Below are 11,735 nucleotides of genomic sequence, written 5' to 3' on the forward strand. Positions count from 1 at the left end.
GGAACCACCGGTTCAGTCATCACAATGTTGAGAGCCATGTGGAGGCAATAGAAATGCTCCCAAGCTCGCATTTAGCACCTTTAAAGTATTTCAAATCATTCCCTTTTTATTATATAGTGCAATAGATTTACTGAGCATTTGGATACTCAAATAAAAGGGTAGCTGTGCCACTTTGAGTGATTTTACACTAAAGAAAACATACTTGATAATATTATACTCAATTTCTGCCAATAAATCCCCCTTCCTTTAAGTTCTGTACATTGATAATAAACAAAATTATCATTTAAACAGTCTGAATTCAAACTATGATCACTTAGACATGTATAATAACACAAACTACTTCAAAGTAATGTACCGTAATGTAGCATACACTGTAAAAAAAATCATATTTTTTTTACAGTGTAGGCTACATTACGGTAAAAAAATCATATTTTTTTTACAGTTTTTTTCAAGAAATTTGACATTTTTTGTGTGTATTTCAAAATGACAGAATCTTTTTTTTTTAAATTACATGTTTCATTTGTGATTTATATGTAAATGGTCTTAGATTTACAGTATTTTTTGTAATCACAATCGTAATTATCTGTATTTAAGCTTTTCTTGATCATTTTATCATAATTATTCAGTTTTTTATTAATTTATGTTAGAAGAAAAGGATTTCATGGAATTCTAAAAATATTTCTTGTAAAAATACAGATTTTTTTGCAAAACTACTGAGTTAATGTAAATTTGGGCTTTTGCAACGTAAAATTACATGTTTCATTTGTGATTTATATGTAAATGGTCTTAGATTTATGGTGTATGACTATTCTAACATTAAATATATGTTTAAAGTAAAATATTTCTTGTAAAATTACAGTAATAAAGGCTAATTATATAAAGATAATTACTGTTTGTTTTTTTATTACAGTTTATTTATGTTAATTAACTGACAGTATTTTTCCGGTTTTTAACAGACATTTTCTGGCGCCCCTGCTGCCTGAACATTCTGGTTATTTTACACCTTTTTTTTTACAGTGTATGTGGCCAACAAGTAACCCAAAGTATTTCATACTGAAAAGGAGAATCCTGTGTTTATGTTTTCTGTTACTGGGCTGCGACCTCTGAGGGAACACAGAAAAGGAGAAGGAACCATTTATTTAAAAAAAAGAAACAACGAGCCTCTGCTGCCAAATCTGGATGGATTAAAACCGAAAGGTAATCTTCCACATTCCTCGTGGTTTTAGCTGTGACGAAGTTAATACAATGGGTGTGGCTGTAAAGTGTAATGTCCTACAGTATAGACACCACAGGTCCATGCTTTTTAGTAGCAGGCAATACAGAAAGATGACTATAATATTGCATATTTAAGATGCAATATTTATTTTTAGCACATTTTGCACAAATCTGGTATACCTGTGTTGTTTTTTCACTGCTAAACTAAACATCTTCTATGTCATTAAAGTTTGCTAAAGTGCAGGTTCAACTTTTCTTTCAAAATATATCTTTTTGATTTCTTCACTATTATTATTATTATTCAACTATTTATGGTGTAATGACTTGTTTGTGTTGTTCCTCTGGTGTTGGAATGCTGTTAACATATCAGCTTTTGTCTCAGTGTTAGACATGTTCATTCATGTTTAAAACACCCCCGGAAAATGATTTGGTTGTGACTTCGTTTCGGTCTCTTGTCACTTGACTTCTTTCTCTCTCTCTGAGTCATCCTGCTCAGAAGTGTGTTTATAGAGAGTGGAGCTGGAAGACTCAGTTGGATTGATTCCCGGCTCTCTGGGAGGAGAGACAAAGCAGTGACTGACGGTAAGGCTGATTTCTGAACTGATTATTGGGTGTATTTACATTACAGACATGAGTCAAATCCTACAGCTACCATATGGTGACATTTATAAGTCACTTTAGCTTTGATTGAATCTGATTTTTGGGACACTTGCCAAGCAAATGAGAGGAAAATAACTGCACATAGTGAGTATTTTCAATGTCAGAATGGATTCTATACTGTGCTGTAAATTGCTTCATATCTGTTATGTTGTAGCTGATACATATGTTACAACTAACTGGTATTTTTTGTTGTAAACAAAATTATATTTCTTTAACTTTCAATGGCTCAGTGTTCCTAAGGGTGTAAGCATATACTTAGGGGCATAATTTCCACCTTTTCAAAATCCAGTTTTCTATTTATCAGGTTGAATTTCTGACTTAAGTCTTTGTGAACAGTTTTCTCTTACTGTCCTGCCACCATTAGTCCAGATGAGAGAAGATCTGACTGGATAAAAATGTTGATATACACATCTGAGTCGCCTTCAGTTATTAACGTGCAGCTCAAAGCAATACACTTAACTAGCAGTGGTGCAGAGAGTGACTTGATTTTCCCTGGGTTTTGTTTCTCATGCTACATACAGGCTGGCCTACCTTATTGGTAAAGGTTCGGTAAACTTTGTTTTACTGGTAGTATTCATATTAAGGCAGGTAATAGGCTGTTCTCCTAAAAGGACGCTGGAAAAGAACAAAGTGATGCAAATACACTGTTATCTTTCAGAAACTATCTGGTATAAAGAAAATGTAATGATTTTAGGGTCAGTGCATTACTAATACAAATATATAGCCTATATAGCATTTCTCCAGTGGTGGAAGAAGTACTCAAATCTTTTACTTAAACCTGCAGTAGGCAGAATGTTTTTGGCATCATTTGGCAAAAATTCCATAATAACCTTTCAGCATATTGTAATTAAAGCGTTCTGAGAGATAACTAGACTTCTGCACCTCCTCGTGGATCTGTTTTCAGGCTTTAGAAAATCTAGCTCGTGGCGGGAGACTTTGGCCAATCACAGGTCATTTCAGAGAGAGACAGCGTTCCTATTGGCTGTTCATTCGAACTCCAATCAAACGGTCAAACTAGGCAGCGCTAATCAAATTTTAATTAATATTCTGTTACTGTAATGCCTATTTCTCACCTCAAATGTTTTCAGAAACATCTTGTAGTGTACTGTTTCACTGTAAAATGAGAAAGTTTGCTCCGGCTGGTGGGCGGTGCTTGGTATTTCCTCAACTGTTATCAACATGGCTGCCGGGGCAACAAACTATGAAATAGGCATTACAGTAACAGAATATTTATTTCATATTTGATCACAGAGGCACATGATTTTTTTTTTCAGATTACCTGTCTCATGCACTACTGTCAGGATATTATGACTCTTTGATAAAAATATATATATATATATATATATATTTTTATCATATTTGCTCCAATTGTACCCACTGTAGCTTTAAGTAAGTAAAATAAGCACAGTGTAGAAATACAGTGTAAATCTCACTTAAAGGAACAGTGTGTAGCCTTTAGGGGGATCTATTGGCAGAAATGGAAAATAATATCAAGAAGTATGTTTTCTTAAGTGTATAATAACCTGAAAATAAGAATCGTTGTGTTTACATTACCTTAGAATGAGACGTTTATACGGAGAGGGTCCTCTTCACCACCGGGCCACCATAGTTCTCCTACACTCTTGGCACATGGTAGAGGTTGCAGTTGGTTTCAATCTGCAACCTCACCGCCAAATGCCGCCAAATTCTACACACTGTACCTTTAAGAAAGATACAAAAGTATTAGCAGTAAAGTATAAATGTTTTTTGTCACTTTAAATCATTTACTTTATTCAAACTGTTTATTATTAATTCTTCAATAGAGTTGAAAACAGAGGCATGAGGAGGTGCAGAAGTCTAGTTTTCTCTCAGAACACTTGAATTACAATATGCTGAAAGGTTGTTATGGAACTTTTGCCCAATGATGCCAAAAATATATACTGCCTACTGCCACTTTAATTCTTATAAGTAAAAGATGTCCAAGTGAGTTTTATTTGTAGCAAAAAAATATACCGACCGAGTATCAAAGCTTGAGAGATCGAGCACAAACCACCACTGAGTTAAGCGGTGGACACACATGGAACGTCAGGAGCGCGTGGCGGCTGCGTTAACTGTTGTTTTTTATTTCATCGTCCCTGTTAACAGGTTAGAGCAGCCACACTGCCCGCGTCTCAGCTGCGTCTCTTCTAGAGAATAAAGGTCTCGCCTATTTTTGACGCGTGACGCGTGCGTCTCACAGCAACAACAGACAGTGAAAGTGATCTATTGACAGTATATTAACATCATATCAGCTACATTATTACAGTTTCGATGTGTATACATGTGTAGAATATGTCACAGACAGTGAAGGTGATCTATTGACAGTATATTGACATCATACCAGCAAGACTTTACTACAGTTTCGAGGTCTATCTTGAAGGAACTGGCCTTCTACCTCCAAGAGGTCAAGGCCCAGTTACGTGTTGGTTAATCTTGTGTGACAAAGAGAATTTCCAAACAGATGAGTTAAAGCATAATGATTCAATTTATTCCGAACAATTAATGTTGCATAAGTAAAAATAAAAGAGTTTACAGATATCTGGATCCAGTCAACGTGTCCCTGACAACATACAGTGCATGGGTCAGTTCGTGAAGTCTGAACCCCGAGCTATCCCTGATCCAGCCTATTCATAGTTTACACAATATTAATATTCATGAACTTATGGCGCGTGATGTTTCTGCTGCATGTCTTCTTCTTCTTTGTTATCTCCTTCTGGCTCCTTCCTCTCCTTGACCTTGAAAAAGAAAAACAGCACCTGCCTCCTCCCTTTCCTCACAATCACTCTATTCATAACAAATCCAACAGTCAGGTTATTGTAAGCACTTTTGTACATAATAAATCCAACAATCTGTAGAATATGTTACGGAGATGAAAAAAAGTAAAGACTTATTTTTAAATCAACACTTCCTGCTTTCATTTCAAAATAAAAGCCCTCAAGCGTTTTTTCTGTGGACAGAATTCCTTCATTTGTTAACACAAGGCTTTTATTCTGAAATATGTGCCGGACAGTGTTCTAGAACATGCAGTGACTTTGAGAGCTCCATGAATGAATATAGTACGGAGTCTTAATTGTGGATTATTACTATTATTTACAAATTACCACACGTTTCTTTACCTTTCTTGGTCTAAAATAAATATAAATGATATTTATAATGAAATGAAATGGCCATTAAAAGGCAAACTCTGTGTAGACTCTGTGCAGCTGCTGCAGCTGCAGCAGCAGACACACAGCTGAAATGCAGCTGAAATGCAGCTGGTGTGAACATCCGACACGTGTATCACGCAGCCACAACGTGATACAGCCGCCACGCGCTCCTGACGTCCCATGTGTGTCCACTGCTTTACTGACGCTCAAACAAAAAGTGTTACTACCATCCCCGGTCTCCCCTACATCCCACCACTGAATTTCTCTTTCAGCCTGCCACCATAATCCTATAAGTTTTTACTTGTTGCCCTTGTTTATACCTACAGACTCTGCTATATTTGGACATTTCAGGCTATAACTACAGGGAATAGTTACACTTAGATCCGCTAGGACATTTCTGTACATGTATTCACGCTATGTTGGCTTTTTTTTTCTCTTGTAATTGGTAGCACTAGTTTTGTGCTCACATCGAGCACAGATGTTCTCATAAAGCTTTTATTTCTTAACTTCCCACCCACTTGTGCTGCGCGGGTGTTCCATCGAACAATCCCTCTGCACAGAGTAGTGACGGTTAGTCTGAAGCTGAACAAACAGCTTTGAGCTTCCATGGCGAACATAGACGGGACACTATCTATCACACATTGCCTACCTATCTACCTTTTTTCTGTAACTTTAGGCTGAGATACTCTATACTTTTTAAACGGTTTGATGCGCTTCTCCATACTACGGAAGCCGAGAACAGCGATGCTTGCAATTGTTTTAAAGCACAGCCCGCCTTCCGTAATACAGTATTAGAAATAGTAAGCCTATATGAATTGATTACTGATGCATTAACTTGTAAGTGGCATTTTTACGTTGTGGGCCTATTGTATTGTATGTACAATATTAATCTGCAGTATATCAAAAGTGTAATAGAATAGATTGTACAAGAGTAGAAGTATAAAGAAGAATTCAATAGAAATACCTCAACATTTAACAGAAAAGAACAGAGCTTGAATAAATGTAGTTACTTTCCAGCACTGCGTTTATCGTGGTCAAATATGGTACTCACAGTAATTTAAAAAGTACTTTAATAATCAATGATTCTGTATGGGGAGGCATCTTTGTTTCTAATAGACAGGTGGAAGAAGTAGCCTACTCAGATCTTGCAATACTGTACCACAGTGTAGAAATACTGTTTCAATTAAAAGTTGTGTGTTCAAATGTTTACTCAAGTAAAATTACAAATGTATTAGCATCAAAATATACTTAAAGAACCAATAGTAAAGCAAAATGGCCCACTTATGTATATTATAAGTAGGGTTGTCAATCGATTATAATCGCATGATTATCCATAGTTATTACACGGCTTTGTTGAATACTCAATTCTGATTGGCAGACCGTTGCTATGTATAACAGACCGTTGCTATGGGCACAGTTCTGATATTGGCCTGTTTTTGTGTAATAAGCGGGATAATGTTCAGCTAGCGGGTCATTGTTGTGAAATAAACCCCTTCAGAGTGATGGCTTCGCGTTGGGGTCCACCGCATCGCCCTGTCGGGGTTTATTTCACAACAATGACCGGCTCGTTTTACATTATCCCTTACTTAATCACGATTAATCGTCAGTTTTTCCTCGCCAAAATGAAGCGCAAGTTTGGAGCGTCATTTAGCCTCCTTCTCGACAACCTAACGTGACATACATTCGATTCCTTAGGTTTTTCTAGTTTCATGATACCAGTATCTTCATTCTAGCTTTAAGCTGAGCCCGCTACATCCTCTGAAAGATCGATTGCGTTAATGCGTTGAAGAAATTAGTGGCGTTAAAATAAATTCAGGCTAACGCGTTATTATCGCGTTAACTTTGACTGCCCTAATTATAGTATTTAATTATAATTATTGATGCATTCATGTGTTCCCCACTTTATTGCTGCAGCTGGTAAAGGTGGAGCTGATTTTAACTACTTTATACGTATACTGCAGGGTAGATTGTGAATTTCCCCCTGTGGATCAATAAAGTTTTATCTTCATTTATAATATTACATCATAATTTAATTGTTTGCTTTATTTTGTGTTATTAATCTGAATCTGTAAGGTAACTAGTAATTCAAGTTATGAATAAATATAGTGGAGTAAAAAGTACAATATTTGCTTCTGAAATGTACTGAAGTATAAAGTAGAAGAAAATTGAAATACTCATAAGTACAGTGCTTGAGAAAATGTACTTAGTGACTTTCTACCACTGCAAATAGATATTACAAAACTCTTCATCTCAGTAGAGGATCTCCGGGGGAATTTAATAGTTTATACAATTTGCACTTGGTGAAAAGATGCATCCTCTCCTGTCCTTTGCTCATACTTATCTCAGTGAAGTTACAACAGGGAGGAACAGTTCGGGTCAGGACACCATGTCCAGATGTCAACAATGATATTATCACGGCACAATAACTATCCTACAATCACACAATTATTAGCAGACTTTAGGTTCTTCTTTAGATGTTTTTTTACCCAAACTAGCAGACACAGTTTGTTTCCACATACAATGTTTTCCAGTTTTGTGGCCAAATCTAGTTCAGCTGTAAAACAAAGAAAGCTCTTTTCTGAAAGCTTGATGAGAACATTAAATCCAGACACTGACCCTACAGTTCTTTTATTCGTTGTTATAACTTCTGGCAATTTTAAATGTCTTCCTTTTTGATTTAAGATATTTCCTCTATCTGCAAATCAACTCTCAGTGAAGCATGAAACAGGGTCACTACTTGCTGACATGGAAGAACAATTAAAACTTGCCCAATCGAAATTCCTATAGACCTCTGTCCATTTTTCTATCGTAGATGGTTAGATGGCTATGCCGAATGGTTTTGTTTCCGGTTCTCAACCTCTAACTTCTTCTCCTCTGTATTCTGGTGGATTAGAGCCATGAATAGCCCATAGCTTCAACTTCTTCTTCACATAATCCAATACAATTTTGTGGATTCGATATAAAATCTTCTTGTAGCTAAAACCTGCCAATGTCTCATACCGTTTCACTCAGACATTTGTCACATAACAGAAGCTAAAGATGGTCTAACTGCCATTTTACTGTGACTTTAAGTACAGTAATTGAATACATATACTTCATTACATCCCACCCTTTCTATGTATGTACTGTTGCACAAGTAGAGCTGTGAATATTAAAAATTTCTAAATATCCTACCTCACAGCTTCATCTAATCAGCATGGATGTCTCGGAGCAGGACGACTACTACTACCATGAAAACATCAGCTTCAACTTCAGCTACGACGACTACCCGTCCCTGTGTGAGAAGGGCGACGTCCGTTCCTTCGCAGCCGTCTTCCTTCCCATCATGTACACTGTGTGTCTGCTGGTGGGACTGGCGGGAAACGGCTTAGTCGTGGCGGTCTACGCCTACTACAAACGCCTCAAGACCATGACGGACGCCTTCCTGACCCACCTGGCCGTGGCCGACCTGCTCCTGCTCTTCACGCTGCCGTTCTGGGCTGCTGATGCGGCGAGGGGCTGGGAGCTGGGCGAGGTCGTCTGCAAGGTCGTGTCGGCCTGCTACACGGTCAACTTCACCTGCTGCATGCTGCTGCTGGCCTGCATCAGCCTGGATCGTTACTTGGCGTTAGCCAGGGCGCAAGGTAAAGACCAAAGTCGGTGGCTGCAGAGGATATTCACCAGGAGACACTGCTGGAAGGTGTGTTTGGTGGTTTGGGCGACAGCTTTTGTCCTTGGTCTTCCTGATTTAATACTCTCAGAAGTGAGATGGGCGTCTAATAGGAGCGTCTGTCTAGCTATCTACCCTGCATCAATGGCTCGAGGGGGGAAAGCTGCTCTGGAGATAGCAGAGGTGCTGCTGGGATTCCTGCTTCCTCTCCTGGTTATGGTGATCTGTTACTGCAGCGTGGGCCAGGCTCTGAAGGGCCTCCCTGTGGAGAGCAGAGGCAAGAAGTGGAAGGCTCTACGTGTCCTCCTGACAGTAGTGGGGGTGTTTGTGGTCACTCAGCTGCCTTATAACGTGCTGAAGGTCTACCGGGCGATGGACTCCGTCTACGCCATAGTGACCCACTGCGGGACGAGTAAAGTGTTGGATCAGGCGGCTCAGGTGACGGAGAGCTTGGCCCTCACTCACTGCTGCCTCAACCCCATCCTCTACGCCTTCGTGGGGACGTCCTTCAGGCAGCACATGATGAAAGTGGCCAAGAAGTTTGGCGAGAGGAGAAGAATGAGGAGGAAGAGGAGGGAACATCCTGCAGTGGAGGAAGAGATGGGGATGTCATTTAACTCCCACACTGCATCCCAAGTGACAAACACATTCTCAATATGAGTCAAAATAAGTGAAAAATCACGTATTTAGTTTAGTAGAAGAGCAGATCGAACAGCAGTAGAAGTATGTGTGGAAATCATTAAGATGTAGAAAAATTCCACTGATGTTTAAACACTTTATTCCCTCCACATCAAAAACAGGAGGTTGTTAGTCATTGTTTCCTTATCTACTTTGTAAAAATGGCTAAAGTATTCTTGTTTTCTTTCTTTTCTTTTGAAACTATATTTAATTTCAACTGTATTTTTTTTAGTTGGCATGACAATGAACACATACAGAAAACGTTTTACAGAACCAAAAACGCTCTTTGCAGAATAGCTCACAAGCTTAAAGGGATAGTTTGGGTGTTTTGAAGTGGGGTTGTATGAGGTACTTATCCACAGTTAGTGTATTACCTACAGTAGGTGACGGTCGGCGCGCTCCCAGTTTGGAGTAAACAGACAGGCACTGGAGACACTGGAGCAAAGCAATACAGTGCTGTGGACGGCAGAAAAACGTATCTTAGCCACCTAAAAGAAAGACTCAACTAAAAAAAAAAAAAATCAATATCCGTTTAAGTGTACGCTACATTAAGAATATATATACCGTCATCTACGGTAATACAGCTACTATGGATAAATGGCTCTTTCAGCCCCACTTCATAAGACCCAAACTATCCCTTTAAATTTGTTTCATCCAGATCTATGAGGTAACAGACATTCCTCCAGGATTTCACTAGAAACATTTAACACTTATAGTAACACTTCCAGCTGCCCACACAGTACCAAGCACCAATAAGATAAATACTTGAACTTGGTATTCTTCATTACTAGGGGTGTCACGATTTTGATTCTAAATAAAAACTCGATCGGAATGTGCTTTTGATTTCGACCTTCGACGTCAAAAGCAGATTCGGCAACACTCCCAGTATGTGTTTTACTTGTGGGCATCCGAAGAAAAACACTTCACACAGTAGCTTACCGGTTGCCTGCCCTGCAACTTCACTTTTCGAAACACCATGACCAAAACCAATGATCTGTTGACCTCTATGAATCAAGACTCCATAGTCAATGGCATAGCCGTCAGTACTGAAAAAAATAATAATTGAAAATCGAATGGAACCATGACCTTAAATTCAAAGTCAAATCGAAACGTGGAATTGGACAATCGTGACACCCCTATTCATTACACACTGTACAGCTACGAATGGAATAGAAAAAGAAAAAAAACAAGAAGTTTATATTTGTGAAACTATGAATGAGCGGGAACTTTGCTCTTTTGGAAAACAACTTTTTAACTGCAACTTGTTTGAAATAATGTTTGTTTTAATTGTAATCATCTTTAGTAAATACTCCCGATTCACTTGATGTTACACATCTGCACAGCCTACCAACCAGATGTTGAACACATGCCTGCACCACTGACATTAAGTGATTTTGGATCTGTAACATTTTTCCAGCTGAACTTTGTACTTTGTAATCGTGTATATTATTTCTCAGCTCAAGATGACCTTTAGATCCTGAAAATTAAACTAGATCACATATCAGCTTGTTTGCACTGGTGGTGTTGCTTGCAGTCTTTTACCGAATCTCCTGTGGGATTTAATTCCCTTTCATGTGGGAAAGCCGCAGATTATTTCCTGAATTCCTCAGAACATCTGAGGCACATTTACTGCACACGTACTCAACAGTTTATCTCTGCAGCCAAGTCTGCACAACACACTGAAAAACAGAGTTTTTGTTGCAAATCTTATTTCTTAATTACAGATGTTATTCTTTAAGACGGATTTCATCAGGCTAGATGACTTGGAGAGGCATAGAGAGGGAGGGTTTCCAAACATTCAAACATTTAGTCAGACACTTTTATTAGCACATTCTGACCTGTTTTAGATAAACAGAGTCAGTGTTATTTCAAACTGATTACAACATCCCCCAGTTCTGTTTTACTGGACAGTCTGGCATATCCAGTCATACCTACTCAGCATGGGACCATAGTCACCAGGAGATAGTAGTATATAAATCTGTCTGTGGTCTGCATAACTATGGACAAATATTTTTATTGTTTTCCATAATCTGAGATAGTGGCAGCATTTAGATATTGGGCAGAAGAGACCCCAGAATGTGTTTTCTTCAGGCTTTCAAAGTAAATGCAATAATAACGTATTAATGCAAATTCTTTTTAACGCCACTTATTTAACAAAATTACCACAACTTGCGATTTTTGGGTTGTAGCAGGATCAGTTTTAAAGTGAAGATACTGGCATCATATGAAACTATAAAAACTAAAGAATCCATTGGTACCAACCATGTCATATTAGCTTGTCAGGAAGGAGGTTAAATAACGCTCCAAACTGTCAAGGCCATTTTCAAAGGGGTCCCTTGACCTCTGACCTCAAGATATGTGAATGAAAA

General features: G+C 38.3%; 1 protein-coding gene across 2 annotated transcripts; it reads left to right on the forward strand.

Moving 5' to 3' along the window:
* The first annotated feature begins 1,101 nt into the window (after positions 1-1,101).
* On the forward strand, positions 1,102-10,870 carry ackr4a (atypical chemokine receptor 4a). Of its 2 annotated transcripts, XM_074651754.1 has the most exons (3): positions 1,102-1,197; positions 1,712-1,797; positions 8,221-10,870. In XM_074651754.1, exon 3 carries the CDS (start codon positions 8,236-8,238, stop codon positions 9,346-9,348), a length of 1,113 nt encoding a protein of 370 aa, XP_074507855.1. In that variant the 5' UTR covers positions 1,102-1,197; positions 1,712-1,797; positions 8,221-8,235; the 3' UTR covers positions 9,349-10,870. The 2 variants fall into 2 exon arrangements, with proteins under 2 accessions (XP_074507855.1, XP_074507856.1); XM_074651755.1 differs by lacking the exons at positions 1,102-1,197; positions 1,712-1,797 and adding an exon at positions 1,814-1,959.
* Positions 10,871-11,735: the final 865 nt, after the last annotated feature.

This window comes from Sebastes fasciatus, chromosome 11, assembly GCF_043250625.1.
Source record: "Sebastes fasciatus isolate fSebFas1 chromosome 11, fSebFas1.pri, whole genome shotgun sequence".
Taxonomy (NCBI): Eukaryota; Metazoa; Chordata; class Actinopteri; order Perciformes; family Sebastidae; genus Sebastes; species Sebastes fasciatus.